This window comes from Vigna unguiculata, chromosome 1 (assembly GCF_037176805.1).
Source record: "Vigna unguiculata cultivar grain cowpea cultivar isolate G323 ecotype 2 chromosome 1, ASM3717680v1, whole genome shotgun sequence".
NCBI classification, from domain to species: domain Eukaryota; kingdom Viridiplantae; phylum Streptophyta; class Magnoliopsida; order Fabales; family Fabaceae; genus Vigna; species Vigna unguiculata.
The window spans coordinates 1,198,097-1,217,433 of NC_140792.1; the positions used below are offsets into that span (position 1 = coordinate 1,198,097).

The window sequence follows — 19,337 nt, forward strand, 5'->3', positions numbered from 1 at the left end:
AACAACATGTTCACTTGTTCTTCAAACATCGTTTGTACAACTATGATTCGTTGACTAACATTACATGTTAAGAAAATTCGATAATGTGATTTGCTAATGATTGATTTTGTGGTTTGTTTTTTTGTTTTTCTCGTGTGTGGTTTAAAGTGCTTATTCACACATTAAAGCCACAATTCTCGGAATTCAAACTTTAGTTTACGATGTTTGATAATAATCCATTCCGTTGAACCAATTCTAGTTTTTTAGTTTTTATTTTTTGTAAACTTGGTGGCGTTTAGTTGGAATTTATTGCATTGATTTGACTAGTGGTGCATTCTTCTCATTCTGGACAGTTGTTTCTCTTCAATGTCAAGTTTTTGTTGGTACATGTCAATTATCTACGAAAAATGAGAAACGCATTCATTTTAATAAGTATTTTTTGGAATAAAAGTCGTAGTTAAGTCGTTTTCAATAACAAATTATTTAACATATAAAAAACTAGTGGCGTCTATCTAGTTTTTTTTAATATATGAAGAGTTTGTGATTAACATTAACAATTAATTAATAAGGAATTTAAAAACAAATGTGAAGGGAATGAATTTGGTACTCGAATGTTTATGTGTTTACACAGAAATAAGGAGATTGTGTTATATGGAACTATTTGAGGTGTATGTTGACCAATTTGGGATTTGTAGCATAAGTACATGAAGCTACCATTGAATAATGGTTGAAAAGAATTAATTTAAGCTTAAATATATTTGAAGTTAAAAAAAAATAATTATAAATTTTAAAAATAGAATAGAGTGCACAAATATTTATTATTATTCATTTAATTATATTATATATATATATATATATATATTTAAATATGTTAAATGATCTTTGTGAATGTATTTCATAATTTTGTAAGTTTGTAAAAAGGTCATAATTAAATACCTTTCAAATTATTAAATATAAACTACAAATTTATTTTTAAATATTTTATATTAATTGTAAATTGGTTCTTACCCATAAGCCCATGATGAACCCGACTTACTTGAAGTGAGTGTGGTACGACTCAATTCGAGGTGAGCTCTTTACTCAACTAGAGGTAGGACCAACCTAACTCAGTTTGAGGTATGCCCAATCCAACCAGACTAGAGGTAAAGCCGACTATACTCAATCTAAGGTGGGTATGAACTGATTCAGCTTGAGATGGGTCCGACCTAACTCAGCCTGAGGTGAGTGCAACTTGAGTCGGTCAGAGGTGTGATAAATCAAGTTCTATACCCTCACATCTAGGCTTATAACACTTCCTTAGGATTCTCTTTTCTTTTATTTTACATTCTTAGCTTAGTTTTTACAATTTTTTTTAGGAACTTAGAACTTGAGTTGAAATTTGTGTAAAATTTTGGTCTGAATGCTGAAATTTCATTTGGACGATACCGACCTTTGCTAATTGTTTTTGTGCATAACTTTCTCCACATGTGCTTTAAGTTAAGGTTTGTTGCATTGTATTCAAAGAGCTTTCTAATTTGAGTGATATAACACATTTTTTTGAGTTATGTTAGTGTTGCAGTCACTACAAAAATATAACATTTTAATTGAGGTTTATTACTTGAGGATATCATAACCTCCAATAAAATATACACATTGCGGAGGTTTTAAAAACCCCTTTTAACTACCAGGGTTTTTTTAAAAAACCCAGGGAATGTCTCTTTATTTTTCTCCTTTTTTCGTAATTTTTAATTACTTGACCCGTTACCCTTTCCTCCTCTCTTTCTTTCTCTTTGTTTTACCCTAGTAGTCATAAAATAAGCCCTTCTCGTGCGTGCCTCCACTATGTCTCCACTGAGCCTCCACCGTGCCTCCACCGTGCCTCCACCGTGGCTTCACCATTTTTGGTTGAAGTTTAAGGTAATGAAGATCGTTATCTTGCTTTCAATTTCATCTCCTTACTTTTTTATTGCTCTTTCTCTTTCGATTTCATCTCCTATTTTTTATTTCGTCTCATTTCAATTTCGATTTCATTCCCTACATCATTGCTTTTGATTTCATTTTCTTCTGTCGTTGCTTTCGATTTCGTTTTCCTCTTTCAATTTCATCTCTCTTACTCATGCCCTAAGTCACTGATTATTTTCCCACCATCAAGTAGTAGCTCTGGCAGTGCCATAGCCACCGCAATCGGAGTGTGATTCCACAACCACTGTAGCCATTGTAACAGTGTGATCCCTAGTTCTGTTCAGGTGCTCCTCTTTGCTCTTTGCAGCTTCATCTCTGATTTTGTACTCTTAGATTTTGTTCTTATCTGATTATATGCTTAAAGACTAAGGTTTTTTGTTAACCATGTTTTCCAATGGTACTAATCAAGTTTCTCAAATTTTTGTGAATTCGAGAGTGAACCGAAAACTGTTTAGAAAAATTATAGTAATCATTGCATTTGAGTAGAATTTAGTAACTATGGTATAAGAGAAGTGTGGACCATAGAAAAAGGTTCTCAGAGATCCTGAAACGAACATATGAACTAAAAAGGATCGCTCCTAAAGTACATATGTTCCTAAAGTGTGGACCATTCACATATATAATTTATCAGTCTGTTCACAAATCTCATGTAATCCTTTCTCCAAGAATGCCAAAGTAGTATAGGCCCTAATAAGCCCCAAAATCCCGTAAAGAATCCTATCCCCATGCTCATGTATAATGCCTCATAAAAGACATTGTCTTCATCACCATTGATTGTTTCAACTTCTGGGAACTTTACTGTCATTTGATCTCTATCTCCAGGACAACTTTTGTTCAATTGTTCACCACAAAGATCTCTGTTTCCTTCAAAACTATAGCCTTCAAAGGTTTCAAAATGCCTTTCTCATGGGATTCTCCCTGAAAGAGAGTTGTGTGATAAATCTAATTTGCCTAGATCATCAATTTGAGAAAGAGAAAAAGGAATTCCCCCACTGATACGATTTCTTGATAAGTCCAAGGACTCCAGTGAACTTAAATTTCCTATCTCTAAATAAATTTCTCCGCTTAGATAATTTTGGGATAAATTTAGAGAAACCAGGCCAGCCAAATATCCAATCTCTTTTGGTATTTCACCTGTTAAATTATTACTCGAAAGATCAATGCTCTTTAAGTTGTAACTCTGGATCCGAAAACCACAGTTCCACACCTTTCCACATACATGTTATGTTAAGTGTATATCATACTTGGATGGAAAAGAATGATAAGGTTCATGGTAAGTAAGATTGATAGAGCAATATATCTGATTTAGAATTGGACCCCTGTTGATGATCTTTTTAGACATTACTGTCAAATTCTTTAAGCATCTTGGAATATCACTCGAGTAGAAATTCTTTGAAAAACTAAGTTCAATTACATAGATATTGCATACTGTCATTTGAAGACAACATTGCACAAAAGTTTTGCAGTCTTGTATTATATGAATCAAACAATGTTAAGACAAACAAGTTTCCATTTATGTTAAAGTGAATGTTTTGTAATTGCACTATAATTTCAAAGTCATAAAAGATTAGGTTGTATTATTACATAATTAATAACAATGTTACATTGCGGGTTATTGTAAGTTACAACAGATTTCTTTATAAACATTTTTAGAATTAATTGGGTGTTCATTTTAGGTATGGTGACAAAAACAGAAAATTAAAAAAAGACAGAAAATATATATAAAGACATAAAGTAGGATTTTTTTTATATATAACATCATGTCATTTATTCACATGCTATTTTTTGTGTGCCTATTACATATTAATATAATATGATATGTTAATATGGTTAATTTTCTGATGATTAATTAACTTCAATATGACAAATAAGGCATGTGGGGACAAAAGAAGTTATTTATTAATTTTCAATAAATAAGTTAAAATGATTCATATAGTAAAAGATTAAATGATAAAAGTAAGGATTTAATAAATGTTGTACTCTAAATAGATTTAGAATATTTAAAATTAAAGTTAAATATATTTCTCCTCTTTAAATTATTTTTATAAGTTATGATCAGTCCTTCAACTAAATTATATATTTATTTATTCTATGCACTATGAAAGTTAAGAAACGTCTTATAGAAGGTGAAGGCTATATTATAGTTTATTATATAATTTTCATGGAAAATATTTCATATGTTATTTATAGAAAAAAAATATTGACATCACTTTTATTATTTCACATCACTTTTAATATTTAACTCACATACTTGCAAGGTTTATGATGTGAAAGTGTAACAGAGGTTTATGCTATGTTTCAGGATTTCAGCTCCAGCTTACAGTAATAGTGAGAATCTGAAATGCATTGAAGAGCTTGCTGATATTTCACATGCCGAAAAAAATTTATTTTTGCTTATAATGGAATATTCTATGTCTTCTTTTAAATATTAATTAAATTTACAAATTCAAAATTCTGTGAATTATATGCAGGAAGCATAATATTACAGAGTATAAAAATTATGCAAAAGAAAATTATAGCAGACCTCTGTTTGATAAAGTTTCTTTATAAAATATTCAATACTATTTTACTAATTCATCTTAAACTATTATCCTTCATTGTTTAATTTGATGTGTTTATCTTATTTGTAGACCACCGGAAGATGAAGAAAATATCAACCAAGAAGAAAATGTCAACCAATAAATCTTCTACATGGGGACATGTAGTTACACCTGCAGCTCATCATCAATCTCATTCAGGTAATTATGTCACTTCCTTAATACACCTGTAGCTTGCTACTGAGGCCTTCAAGGGTCTACTATCTTTAAATATTTATATTGACATAAAATAAAAATACTTCTGAACATCTATATTTATATTTAAGTTACGAATCATTACCAAATGAAAGAAATGAATATCCAAAGCAGATATTAATAAGCATGTAGCAACTAACATGTAAGAGAGCACTCCAATTTCTCTTCTTTAAGGTTTCAACTTAGAATCATGTCTGCATGTTCTGTTTGTGAAAAAATAATTTTCCTTTCTCTTTCCTACTGCAGATGCTGTGTAGTACAGTTCTTTTCCTACTTCTTATATATTGCCCTTGAAAACCTCCTTCTTCTATTATTATCTCAGTTGTTCATCTATGGTGCACATTATGGAGAATAATTTTTGCAAAGAAGTTGGCACACAATTTGTTTTTTTAGGTGATTGTGTTCTAAATATGAAGGAAAATGACTGAAGGAATAAAGTATGGTACCATTTAAAAAATTTAATTCGTTTTTATGAAATTTATAATCAGCTCAATTGAAAATGAAAACTTATTTTCATTCCTTCTAAACATTAAGTTGTTTCTAAAAAAATTTAAAAAAGTACTTTAATATGAAATTCTATCACTAAGATCCCATGACTCCATTTTAGATACTATCATTGCTTAGTTTGAGACTGCTTATGAGTTTATGAGTTTACTTGCCTAAAATTAAAAGCACTTCGATAAATTCACTGTAACTGGTACAATAACATTGCTAGCCCATGAATTCTGATAGAGGTACAGTACCATAATAAAGGACCGCGGAAACTCTACTCTTTAAAGTGTATGTGAGGGTGGGGGAGTAGCATTTCCATTCTAAAAAGTTAACAATTATTCCTCCAGAAATATTAAATTGAGATTTTTTTCCCTAATATGCCCCCCTAAATATAAGAATGATGCTAGGTAACATTCTATAAACTTGACTACTTAAATAAAAATTCACATTCATAGTATAAACTAAATATAAACATGGAAGGAAAATACTTAAGCTTTTATTTTATTTTCCCAATTAAAAACATTTATTTGAGTTACATCAATTAGATCTCCTGTACTAAATTGAATTGATTCTCACACACCAAACTAAAACCTGCTTTCTATGTCATTTAGATTTTATTAACTCCTAACTGAGAATCTAGGCTACTTTTTTATGGATGGAATATACAGGTCAGAGGTTGGTGCAAAAGTAGGTTATCAAAGTGACTAAAACATTAAATTGATAGCAAGTGTATTGGCATATAATATTTTGAACACTGACTTTCTTTCAAAATTTAAAACAGTGACCTAGTAAGACCTAAATAGTAGACAAACTATGTTCCCTGTAGTCAAGCAATAAGGAGGGCAAAAATTACATTTTTAAAACGAAGCTTCTAGTTCTCTAAAACATTTAAAACTAAGTTTTTGGCCTCAGTAAGGTTCCAATGTTAATTTTAACTGTTTTATGTTTTGAAGGCTAAGTTTGATGTCCATTCTGATGTTCATATAAGCCACATCCTCAAATCACTTAACATAAAGTGGAGAGACCACCGACAGGAATTGTGGCAACTTAGAAATGATGGAACACGTACTAGAGATGAATTGATCACAATGGTTCCAGCAGGAATAGATAGAGATCATTGGGCTTCTTTTGTGGATTATCGACTAAATTCAAAAACAAAGGTATATTGAAACTATTTTTCATCAACATCGTTCAAGTTAATGATTATTAATTTTTATACGTTGATGATTAGGAGCATGCTCTGAAAAATAAAGATAATAGGGCAAAGCAAACCATTGCTCACACATGTGGATCTAAGAGCATTGCAAGGAAAAGAGATGAAATGGTGATAATACTACATATCTTGATGTGAACTTTTTGTTTCAATTTTTGGCTTTATGTGTTATATTTTTTTTTCTTTAATTTTATAGGAAAAAGAGTGTGGCCACAAGGTTAGTAGAGGAGAGGTATGGATAGCAACACATAAACATGCTAATGGAGCCTTTGTGAGTGATGAAGCGAGGGAAATCAGTGTAAGTTCAATTCTAATAAAGTCTATAATTGTCAACCATACTTTGTGTTATTTTAATTAGTTTCTTCTTATGTTCTTTGTAGGAAAAAATTCAAGTATATGAATCAACATCATCATCATCTGTATCAAAAGAAATATCAAGTACTGATTCCTTAGCTTTTGCTTTCGGAAGCCAAGAGCACTGTGGACGTGTTAGGGGTTTGGGTTTGGGTCTTTGCCCATCTAAAGTGTTTGGCTCCAAGGGTCATTCATATAGTGGAGCATCTTCAAGTTATCCTTCTAATGCTCAGTTACAAAATCAGGTTAACTTTTTAGTTTTGATCATGATGCATTACTTTTATCAAATTTGACGTTTGAATATGTTTAAAGTAATATGTTATGTAAACCAAGATTGTCAAAAGAGCTCCATTTTGTTTCTTCAAAAGTAGAAAATATTATTTTCTCTATTTTGATTATTTTGATTAATTTTGTGTTTTAAAATAGGTTTCTACATTAACATCCCAACTCAATGAAATGAAGGCAATGGTTAATTTTTTGGTACAAAATTATCAAGGAGAGTTGCCTCGTGATTTTACTGTGCATCATGCACCAACGGTAATATTTAAAACTTGATTAAATTAATATATGTTTGATATTATTATTTGGAAAGTTATTAATTATCATTATTTTTCATATGTTAGGTATCTGATCAAGGAAGTGTTCCTAACGAAGAAACAAATGATCAACATCCAACACCGCATTAGATGATATTTTTCGTTTACTTTTGAAATTTGTCAACAAATATGCTTCTAGGAAACTTTTGGTTAATTTTGGTTTTATTATAGGTAGATAGTGCATTGCTTATTATGTCATTGTCATTCAAATGCTACCTCTCCAACACTTATTATGTTAAGAGCATTATGACTGCTAGTTCTATTGGTACCATTTGAATGAATATTTGTATTGGTACCATTTGAATGAATATTTGTATTGATTGCTTATTTTGAAGTGGCATTGAAGGTTTTGCTTATTTGTATTGATTGATACCAAAATATTAAGTAATAAATAGGAAATTTTATAAAATAAGGTTCTTTTCGTACTCAAATAATTAATTAAACAAATCAATTATCAGGAAAGTACAACTTTAGCATTATAGCAATGTCATAATAATATGAGCACTAACTTTTTGGTATTAACAGGGGTTTTCAAGGAATTAATGGGGGTTTTTGGAACCCCAAGCATTACTGGAGTTTTTGTAAACCCCATGCATTACTGGGGGTTTTCAGAACCCCAGACATTAATGGGGGTTTTCAGAACCCCAAGTATTAATGGGGTTTTCGAAACCCCCAGTAAATTGCGCTACTTCCAGGGGTTGCTAAAAACCTCTGGTAATCCGTTAGCCACGCTTGCACTTCCAGGGGAATCTCAAACCCCTGGTAAAACCATTAGTGGGGGTTAAAACCCCCAGAAACACCATATATAACCCCCGCAAAAAACAATTATTTTTGTAGTGAGTTCACGTTAAAAGTTAGAGTTAATTGTATAATAGGTAGCAGACAAAACAAAATCACCAATTTTATTATGGCCAACACACACACTCACCAAAACAAAAAGTGGTTTTTATCAACTTTTGTCAACTTTTTAGGATTTTTGGAAGGTTGTTGATTTTAGGCCACGAGCAGCAAGTGTGCAAAGGAAAAAAGAGACACTTTTTTTTCTCTGTGAATTGGAGAGAGAGCAGAGAAGTGATTTTTTTTTCTTATTGAGTATTATAACTTTTCAAGGGAGAGAATGGAGAGTCTTGGTGCTATTACGAGTTTCCTATTTTTTCCTTTCAAGGTTTGTCAAGGCTGAATGTTGAACAAGCTTGTTCTGTAAGCATGATCGTGTGTTTTATTTTAGTTCTTTGTTCACTTGTATTTTGTTTTAAGATCATGTGATTCAGAAACCATGATGAATGCTCTAGCCAATATGGTGTTTATGCTTTCGATGAATGTTTTCAGCTTGCATTTTGCACTCCAGTTCTGAGTTTATATTTTAATTCTTTTATGCATTTTGCTTGCTATTACTTAGATGAACACTTATTTGTGTTGAATCAATCTTAGTCCAATGTTACCTTACAAGCTTTAAATTTCAAGTAATGTTGTTTTCCTCTCCTCTAGTTTAGTTTTAGCTTCTTATGATGTTGTGTTGATTTCCATGGATCCATTTTATTTTTTGGTATGTTAGTATCACGTCTTAATTGCAAGGCTCTGTCTAATGATGTTTAAAAGTGCTATTTGAACTTTCCATTTTGCTAATGATCATAGTTATATTGAGTTTTGAGTACTAAATGTGCCAGTTCTTGTGTTTTAACTTTTGTTCCTTGCTTTGATAATTAGTATGTTTGCCTTGATTTATAGTTCTTCCAATACATGTTTTACTTTTCCTGTTGATCGTTCATTGGTCCATTTTCAATTATGCATAATTTCTAGGGTTATTTTCCCCATTTGTTTATCCTTGTTGCACACTAGTTTAGTTTATGCTACCATAATTTATGCTCTTTAATTCATCTGATAGCTTGTCTTGCATTTTGTCTTATTGGTTTTCATTAAGTTCATCACATTTTCATTTTACTTATTGGTTACTACTTTTGTTTTCACTAAAAAACCCCAAAAATAGGGTTCTTTTACATTCAATCTACTCATTGCGTTGACTTTGTCCTTGGATTGGCCTAAGCTAATAATCCCTGTACTACAATAGTAATGAAGTTAATTTTGTTTTGTTGTGATAGTTTAGGTGGCAAATTTGTCACCAAGGTGGACTCGAGACAACTTAGTTAAGGTTGGTTTGAATCTACAACAACCCGATGTGAGTCTGTTATGACTCGATCAAACATGGGTCTAATTTGATTTAACTTGACTTAACTTGATGCATACTCGTTTCTCTCAGCCTGAGTCGGCTTGATTCAACTTAGCTTGAGGTGTGCTCGACTCAATTAAGCTAAGGGTTGGCCCAACTCAATTGAGCCAAGGATGGACCCGACTCAATTAAGTCTAAGGTGGGCCCAAATCGATTCAGCTAGAGATAGGCTTAACTCAGTAGAGCCCGATGTAAGCCTAACTTAATTCTATTTGACATGGGCTCAATGTAGGCTTAACCTAACTTGATCCAACATGGCTCAGCTTTATTTGGCCTAATGTGGCCCCAACTCAATTAGGCATGACATGGGTCCATCTTAACTTAACTCGACTTGATTAGACTCAAGTAGGCCCTACTCAACTCAGTTTGAGATACGTTTGACTCACCTAGGCCTAAGGTGAACCCAACTAGACTCGACCCTATGTGGGTGCAAGTGAACTTGACCTTCTGTGGCTTAACTCGACTATATCCAATGTAGGCTCGATTCAACACAATAGGGCTTTATTAACCTTGGTTTGGCCTGGACGTATATTGACCTAAACCTAACTTGAACGAAAAGAAAAAAAGGAAAAAAAGTAAGATCCCAATTTATTTTTAAGTATCACACCCCTCCTCATGAGCCCAACAAACCAACATATTTTCATCCTCGCTCTTTGTTTGTCTACCCTTCGTTCCTAAAAGAGAAAATAGTGATATGATTCTAATAATTAGATGCAATATCTCTTCTAATAATTGAAATCAATATTACTGATGATGATTGATATTGTGCTCTGATTTGTTGTGATTTAATTCTCGTAATGTGCTGCTATCATGACCAATTTCTTCCTTATATTGTTTGTTACAATTAAAGATAAGATTACATTGATTTTGTAATGTGCGGATATAAATACACAGTCTGTCATATGAAAAGGGATAAAAAAAATATTTTCTACACTTTCTCTTTCTTTCTCATCACCACCCACACAAACACATCTCATTTTTATCTCTCTTGAAAAAAAAAACAAAAATATTAGAAAAGGAGGCAAGAAAAAGAATAGAGAAAAGGTAAATGGTAATGTACAAAGTGAGAGGGCGAGATTAATATAGAAGAAGAGATATTGAAAATTTTTGAAGATACATCAGTGTTAGTTTCTTTTTCCTTTTGATTTATTTTTTTTAATTTTCATTAATTTTTTTTAAATCATCAAAAAAATATTTTATCTCATTTGTCCAACCGCTCGTGTCGTGTGACACCCAATTTAGACTTTTGTTTTTTCTATAAAATATATAAAGATCCAAAAATAAAAGTAGTTTTCTTTGTTTACTCTTTGATATTTATCCAGTTGCTTACGTCGTAGTGACATCCACATCCACTTTCACATAACTTTAAAAAAAATATGAAAAATTATAAAAGATTAAAAAAAAATTACAAAAAAAAAATTATTTTGAGTGTATGTCCAACCGCTCGCGTCGCTTGACACCAATTTTAAAATAATTCAAAATACTAAAATTTAAATAAAAAAGTTTTCAAAATTATCAAGAAAATGAAATCATTTTCCAAATAGTTATCCAAATAGTTTTTTCATTAAAGAACTATGTAACCTTCATTCTCCATTGTAAATGGAGATACGTAGTAGCGAGGATTAAACCTTGTCGGGTCCAAAAAACAAAAAAACAAAATTGTTTCTTTTATGCATTATTTTATTATTATTGTTTGGGGAAAATAATTTTGAAAAATCACATCCTTTTACACGCTTAATTAAAGGTACCATCTTAGGATGAACGTTATGGGATGCTAATATTTTTTCCACGTGTAATCGACTCTCGAACCCAAAATATGGTTTTGTGCAGACCTTGTTTTTTTTCTATAATTTTCCAAAATAAACTATGATGACGATTTCAAACTCTTTTTTCAAATTTTATTTTTGGTTTGTTGTCCCGTCATGATTTCGGTTGCGGCATGACATGTGGACTTTTTTCTTATATGGGTCTTTTATCCTGTGGTTTTTTGGCATGAATCCATGTGGATAAGGATCAAGCCTTGTAGGTTAGGCCAAATTGATAGGTCTAATTGTAAGGCTGGAGCCCAACCCAACCTACCCAAGCCTAGCTAGACTCATCCTAATTTGGGCTCAACAACTTATTTTGCATGACTTAGGCCCAACCTAAACTAACCTTTCCTGACTTAGACCCAACCTAACTTGGGTCTGACCCAACTTAGCCTAACCTAGTCTAGAGCCAACTCAGTCCGATTTATTTTGGTTGAATTTGAGTTTGACCCAACCAAACTAAGTTTGAGTTAAGCTCAATCCGATATGAGTTATCCTAACCTTAGGTTAGGCTCAACCCAACCAAACATGAGTTCTCTCTAGCCCAACCTAGATTAATATGGGCTTGACTTGAGTTAGGCTCAGCCTGACCTAGGTCATACATAACCCAATCATCCTGACTGGTCTAACCCAATCTAGCATAACTTCTTAGCCTAACCTGGGTCCATTCTAACCTAACTTGCCTAAGCCTAGCTCGAACTAGTCTAACTTGGGTTTGATGCACCAACCTGACCTAACCTAGGCCTAACTTGACTCAACCTAATCTATGCCTGAGCCAACTTCGCCTGACATGAATTTAACCTGACTTAATCTACTAGGCCCGACCCGACATGAACCAATCTTGTCTTGGCCGAACATGGACTCGACCTTGCTCATTTAACTTGAGTCCAACCTAACTCAACCTTACTTAGCCCCAACCAAACTTGACCTTACCTAGGCCAAACCCATTATGAACTCACTCTAACTTGGTTTGATGTGGGCCTAACTTGTCTTAGCCCAACCTAGGTTGATCACATCGTAATCCAACCTAATGTAAACCTGTGTTTGTCCAACCTAAGCCATGTTTGTCTTAGTCTAACATAAGTTAGCTATGTCTCAACATGATCTAGGTCAGATACATTCAACTCCGACTTGGCTTAAGCTCATCTAAGTCTTGGCCCAATATAGGACTCAATAGACTAATTTGACATGTCCTAGCCCAACTTAACTTTACATAGCTCAACCAAATCCTACTCATATTAATCTCTCAATTTGGCGCACTCGAAATCTTTCATCCAAACTTATTGTAGTCTAACCTTACATAACTTAAATTGAATCAAGCTTTTCTTGATTTTGAATTTTTTTAAAATTATCAATATCTCAATTAATTGGAATAGACTTAAAATATGAATTTAGAAAAATATGAATTTGGATAACAATTAGCATTTCTTTTCATGTGTATAAAGATAGTTAAAGCATTTATTTTTCATCCTCGTTTTTGAAAGATTGAACCAAATAATATTTTTTACTTTAAAAGTGTTTCATGGATTAACCTGATTCATGCAATTTTTTTGAGCAATGGACCATTAAACATCTTTTTTTGAGCTTTTTTCTGTGAACTTTTTTTTAGTCTGACCAATGTTGGTAAGGACCAAGTCTATGAAATAGATCAATTCCACAAGTCTAATAACCCAACTCCAAAACAAACCTCTTTGTAGACCTAAATTTAGCTCTATGAATCTCACACTTGAAGATAAAATAACAAAGTTACACCCTTTTAACAATCCAATCTTAGATGTCTCTACCAAAATTACATTTAACAAACAATGCACTGCATGATCCAAATTTTAATTCTCTATCAATACTCCAATTACTCTTAGTGATTCTTCATAGCAAATAAATTACTAAATTTGAACAAAAATAGAAAATAAACTCAGGAGGAGGGAGGGATAAATTCAACATCATCAAGGAGGTAAGGAATCAACCTTTCATGTAAATCATAATAATAATAACAATAGGTAACATGAAAACTATTTCCTTTTATGCTTTAATCAATGCTAATTTACAACATGCTACATTTTATGATACAAAAGAATGAAGAAGATTCAACAAACCTCTGAATAACAAAACCTCTATCCTTCGGATAGCAACCAATGAAATCCGGAAACAGATAGAAAAACTATAAAGTAGACTAAAGAATATGAAACTTTACAGAAAAGAAAAATACAGAAGATCACTTCTCTTATCTTGGTGGAATGTTTGAGATGGGAAGCATCTCTATTGCTGCCCTTTCAACAACTCTCTCATACTCAATCTTCTCAGCTTCTCTACAAATCTGAATATCATTCGGAAAATAATATTCATAAACATATTTTACAACCAAACGTGGAAGCAATGCTGCTATTATGATCCCAAGCAACAATAACCAGAACAATCCAGTTCCTGCAACATTAAAGAAAGCCCTGCAATGTCAAGGAGATTCAAAGGTTAGTCTCTACATATGTCGGATATAATCCAAGCAAGTCTAGGTCCTACACTGAGTAAAAATAAAAGAAGATTCATAAATTTATTGTCTTAATGTTCAGTAAATGATTCAGAAGCATGAATTGTTGTTTTCACTCACAAGTGTTCCAAACAAAAAATATGGATCTATGCTAAAATATTAAGAAAGAAAACAAAAGATAATGCATACCAGTAGCCAGGAAGATTGGGTAAAGCATCAATGATCATGACACAGATGAAAGTTGCAACAATAGAACCCCAAATGGCAACATGAGTCACCCAATACCACCTTACAACGTCCATGGCCAAGTGCAAATTCACCAAAATAACAACCCCAAAAGTCCAAAGGTCTCCAATGCTTGACACATCAACTGTGCTACTCCAATATGCAAAGAGGGGTGCCCAGAAAATGACCATGCTTTGCCACAAAGTATCTAACATTGTCAATGCAAACAGTTTCTTGTTGTAGGCCTCATGTCTCTGACCTGCCCCATAAAGTTGAGGGTACTTTAGGAGAGTCCTTTTACCAAGATCCTTGTCTAGAATAGCAACAACTATAGTTGGCAATGAGCTGTAGATTATTGAGTATAACGTTGTGCTCCATTCATTTATAGCAGTTGTCAAAGTGAAAGCAGTGTAGAGCACATACCTAGAAACACATACACACAACAAATTTAATAACATGTTAAAATCTGCAGTTACACTCACATTCATACACATTATTGGATTATATAACTTACCAAAACAAGACTAGAACAAGGACAGCATTTCTGTAAAAATTGTATAGTATCATGTAACCAAGCCGTTGGTAATTCCAGTGTCCATGTATCAGTAAGAGAGGAACCAAAAACCTAAACTGCCCCATTGCAAAATCAGATGCCATTACAGCTTGCCGACCCTCTTGTCCACTGATGCCAACTCCAACATCAGCCATTTGGATCATTGAGACATCATTAGCACCTGTAATGTAACACAAGCATAATGAATCTATAACACAACACAATATAAATCAAAAACTACTAAAATTTCAAACGTTGTCCGAACTTTAAAATGGTGAATGACAAGTTCTAACAAATCTATTACCGTCTCCAATGGCTAGAGTCATGTCTGATGTCCTATTCTTCACAAGGGCAACAATGCCAGCCTTTTGCAGTGGAGCAACTCGGCAACATAGAACAACAGAACATCTACTTGCAAGTTGAAATAGCTGAATAAAGAAGTAGCCAAAATCAACAAGAAGTAAAGTAGATTGTCAACATGATCCAAGATTGAATGGGACTAAACTAACCTCTTCTTCAAGTTCACTGTCAAGAATATGCACAAGACTGGTACCATCAATTACCAAGGCCATTGGATTTGCCTCTGAAGTTCCTCCAACATTGTTGGCAACGGTAGATGTGGACACGAGCTTTTTAGACATGACAAGGGCATCTTGCAAACTTTTTCTGCATGCTGCTCTGTTGTTGCTGTTGATTATAATCTGATTCATTTTGCTTGTAAGGAGCTTTGAGGAGTAGCCAATGGATATGGCAGTTTCTTGTTTGTCCCCAGTCAGAACCCACACTTTGATCCCTGCAATCCTTAGAGACTCAATGGATTCAGGCACACCTTGTTGCAGTTTATCTTCAATGGCAGATGCTCCTAATATGCTGAGACTGTTCTCTACAATGCTAGAAACCTTGCGGAGCATAGCAGCCCTGCCAAAAACAGCAGTGCTTGCAGCCTCGAAGGATGCATGCCATTGCTCAAATTCTGAAGCATTCAAGTCTCTCATCCCAATAACAAGTGTCCTCAAACCAATGGAAGAGTAAGAGTGAAGATGTGCTTCCGTGGCTCTTACTAAGTCCATGTTAAATGACTTGTCTATCACATTAAGCATAGATGTGTCTGCTCCTTTGACAAACACTTTCACAGAACTGTCAGGGAACCCCAATATAACTGACATCCTCTTCCTGTCACTGTCAAACTCATGCATACCCAAGACATTGAACCTGCAATGCTCATAATAGGAAGATTCATTAGAAAAAGAAAAAGGGTAATAACCCTTGAAGAGGGTTTTGTCTCATGTTTATTACCTAACCATCAAGAGAAGTAAACTTAAAGTCACCAAAAAGAAAAAGATAAGTCAAATTTTTATGTGTTTTTCTGTATCATAACATAAATACTGCACAGCCAGGGAACAAAGAAGACATAAACTGCATACAGCATATTCTCCGATCAATACTTCTTAAGAACTAAAACAGACATGAAAATCCACCAAAAATATTTAGACATGATTTCCTATCTGCTTAAACAACACTAACATTGCACTATGAACTACAAATTGTTTCATCATTTCCATTGTAAAAAATTGAAGTTTGTCAGTAACATTTGTGGAGAAAGAGAGAAAAACTAGTAAAAGAAAAATTCAGCTTACTTCTGTCTTTGTCCATGAATATCGATGACTACATGGCCGGAGGTTCGTTCTACTAGCATAAAACCATAGGCTGCGGCAGCATAAGCTAATGCTTGTTCATCTGGTGATTCTCCTTGGTAATCTATCAGTTTTACATCAGGGTCAGGCGAGTCAACAACAAGAGGCACAATAGTGTTGCAGGTTGCCAGTGCTAGAAAGAAATCATGAATCCTTTTTCCCTCCAAATTGAGAAATCCACTTCTTGCTAGCTGCAAAAGCTCTGGATTAACTTTCACCTTCATCTTTGGTCTGAAGACCTTTCCATCCACTGAGCACACAATAACACACAAAAGAAATCATTTTGTATTACTATTTCACCAGTAAGCAAAACCATGATGCATTAAAGGCAATGCTGAAAAGGTATATACTAGAATAAATGAGTAAAATAAATCTCACCTTCAATAGAATGTTCGACTTGATCACCCTCCATGCTGTTCTCTGTAGAACTGTAATCAACCCCCCAGATGCTTGCACATTGAAACTCCATCTTGTTCTGAGTCAGAGTGCCAGTTTTATCCGAGAAAACATACTTAATCTGCCCCAAATCTTCATTAATGTTCAAAGCCCTGCACTGAAACCTTGACTTTGTTTCCTCATCATACATTTTGTTGTCTCGGATCATGAAGAAGGCCTGACCAACCCTGACAAGCTCCATGGAAATGTACAAGGAAATGGGAATCATGACCTGGAACACTATAACTGACATGAGGAATGTGAAGAGAACTTCAAACCCCCATCCATAGTACTCGTAGCTTTCCACTTCCTCCTCTGAAAAGTCTAGTTTCCTATAATATGGCAACAGATTCAACTCATCCTTGTGGCGCTTCAACCACACAGCAGCACAAACTGAGGTGATTGTGCACAATGCCACGAGGAAGAAAGAGAGCCAAATGATCTCATAATTCATGCGTGTCTCCAATCTGCTCCTCTTAGAAGGAGCTCCTGAGCTATTCAGCATAGCCTTGGTCTCACTCCCACAATATGCAGCAACACCAATGGCCCAACTAGTATTCTTGAGCTCACATCCACGAAGCACAATGTTGGAGGATCCAAGTGACAACTTTTTTCCATCAACTTCCATGTTAGCCAGAAATCCATATATGTTCCTATTGGGTTTCTCACACTTGATCACCCCACCAAACCCCTCCTTCCCATGAGTCTCTTGCTTTGCATACCTTGTCTTCAAATTTGACTCCCCATCTAGATTAATAGTCTGCACGTATGCAACCCCAGTTGGATCACTCGTTGATAGCAACACAATATCACAGGGAATGGGTTCATTTGCCTTGATCTTTATCACCTCACCAACTCTAACATCCCTCCACCTCTTCTCCACAAAGTTTCCATCAACCAAAATCGATGCCAACCTATTGTTCTCAACTTTATCACTCCTGTGCCTTCTCCAATCCTCATACGCATCCTTCACAGCTGTGACAAACAGCACAAAGGACAGTGGCAAGATCGAAACAGCTCTTCCAAAAACCGCAAGCTGAGGAAGCTGATTGAGAATGGCAATTATGAGAAAGTAAATGTAAGCGATTCTGTGGAACTGTTCAAAAAGGTTCCTGGGAATGAAACTGAGGATGGAGTATTTGCTCGTGCGGATAGAGTTCCCAGCAAACAAAAAGGTCTCGTTCGTTTTCAAAGGGTCGTTTATGTATACTAACCTCGCATCCTCATCTCTGAGTTCCCTCTGAGACACGCTTAGTCCTTCAGAATCTGCACCCTTTGAGCCGTATCTAATGGGTATGGATTTGGATGCCGAACTGCTCAAACTCACTTCATGGATGGAGTTGTTGCTCTTGCTCCCAGAAGAGCGATTGGACATGGAACTTCTGCGTGATGATGAGTTAACAAGAGTGTTCTCAAACGGGTTGAAGACGTTACCAAAACCTGAATTTGATGTTGGAAGTTCAGAAATATTAGCAGAGGAATAAGGGTCTTGTTGGTAGTTGTTATCAGGAGCTGTTGTCGATGGTGTCATGATCACATGTGGTCTCTTAGAACCCATGATTCACGAGTCGGTGGCAACGAAAACATGTGAAGGCTTGGAGAAACAACAAAAACTGCAGCGTTGGAAAATTTAAGGAACTAACTAACTAATGTTGTGGTTGTGCAACAACTATGTATATATAAAATATATGTCTATATGTTGCAGTTTAACATGAACACTTTGAGAAGGGTAGTTGAAAACAGAGAAAAGGGTATATATGAAAGAGGTGTGAGATTGTTGAGGAAAGAATAAGAAAAAGCGTGTTGGGGAGGAAGAGGTTTAAGGTCAAAGACGTTGTAGAGGGAAGATGAAGAAGAAGTGTAAGAAAGTATGAGTCTTTGACAGAAAAATTGCATTTTTGAAGAACAAGTCGTAATGGGTGGCGACAGCATGTTTCTCTAGAAACACATAACAATAATAATAATAATAATTTATTAATGATACACTGTTACTTATGATGTAGATTACACTTAATTAAGAAAAATTATTTATGTATTTGCATTAATTAATCAAACATTTCCTCCATTAATAAATTTGTTAGGTCTGCTTTTTAACTAAAATTAGCAATTTTTTGCTTAAAGTAATTAATGTTGTTTCAAAGATTTAAAGAACACATAACTGAGAAGTAATTCTTTAGAGAAAGGGAAAAAGATTGAAGATAATAAACGTTTCTTTGGTATCTTTGACTTGTATTAATTAAAAATAATAGTAATAGTATAATTGTATTGTGTTTATTTATGGAATTGGAAGAAAAGTCTTTCTTGAGAGAGAAGAATGAAGACATATGCATAAGGGTCAATAACCAATTTAAATATATTCAATTTTGGCATAAAAATTATTAGTTTTTAGTGAATTAATTTTGTAATAGAAGGATGATATTCTAGAAAGTCAGCTAAGAGGGATTATTATTATTTATTATTAATATTACTATTCGTTGTTTAGGGGTGTCAGAATTTGACTCAAAAAGAGCTATTATATTCATTTGACGTAACTTTCTTTTTCTTTT

The 19,337-nt window shown here is 33.9% G+C and overlaps 2 protein-coding genes across 2 annotated transcripts; one reads left to right on the plus strand and one right to left on the minus strand.

Moving 5' to 3' along the window:
• The first annotated feature begins 6,137 nt into the window (after positions 1–6,137).
• Positions 6,138–7,723, plus strand: LOC114162522 (uncharacterized). Its single transcript, XM_085673730.1, has 6 exons — positions 6,138–6,364; positions 6,436–6,528; positions 6,614–6,715; positions 6,798–7,016; positions 7,198–7,308; positions 7,395–7,723. Exons 1-6 carry the CDS (start codon positions 6,293–6,295, stop codon positions 7,455–7,457), a joined length of 660 nt encoding a protein of 219 aa, XP_085529856.1. The 5' UTR covers positions 6,138–6,292; the 3' UTR covers positions 7,458–7,723.
• Positions 7,724–13,400: 5,677 nt separating this feature from the next.
• LOC114184836 (phospholipid-transporting ATPase 1-like) lies at positions 13,401–18,657 on the minus strand. Its single transcript, XM_028072181.2, has 7 exons — positions 16,735–18,657; positions 16,300–16,606; positions 15,172–15,874; positions 14,967–15,090; positions 14,624–14,843; positions 14,074–14,532; positions 13,401–13,843 (listed from the first exon to the last, which is right to left on the minus strand). The coding sequence occupies exons 1-7, from the start codon at positions 18,347–18,349 to the stop codon at positions 13,624–13,626; spliced, it is 3,648 nt and encodes a 1,215-aa protein (XP_027927982.1). The 5' UTR covers positions 18,350–18,657; the 3' UTR covers positions 13,401–13,623.
• Between the last annotated feature and the right edge of the window lie 680 nt (positions 18,658–19,337).

Coding starts and splice junctions, on each gene's coding strand:
- LOC114162522 (XM_085673730.1), top strand. CDS start 6,293: ATGGTTCCAGCAGGAATAGATAGAGATCATTGGGCTTCTTTTGTGGAT. Junction 6,365..6,435: donor GACTAAATTCAAAAACAAAG/GTATATTGAAAC, acceptor GTTGATGATTAG/GAGCATGCTCTGAAAAATAA. Junction 6,716..6,797: donor ATGAAGCGAGGGAAATCAGT/GTAAGTTCAATT, acceptor TGTTCTTTGTAG/GAAAAAATTCAAGTATATGA.
- LOC114184836 (XM_028072181.2), bottom strand. CDS start 18,349: ATGGGTTCTAAGAGACCACATGTGATCATGACACCATCGACAACAGCT. Junction 14,533..14,623: donor CTTGTTCTAGTCTTGTTTTG/GTAAGTTATATA, acceptor ATGTGTTTCTAG/GTATGTGCTCTACACTGCTT. Junction 13,844..14,073: donor CCCAATCTTCCTGGCTACTG/GTATGCATTATC, acceptor TTGACATTGCAG/GGCTTTCTTTAATGTTGCAG.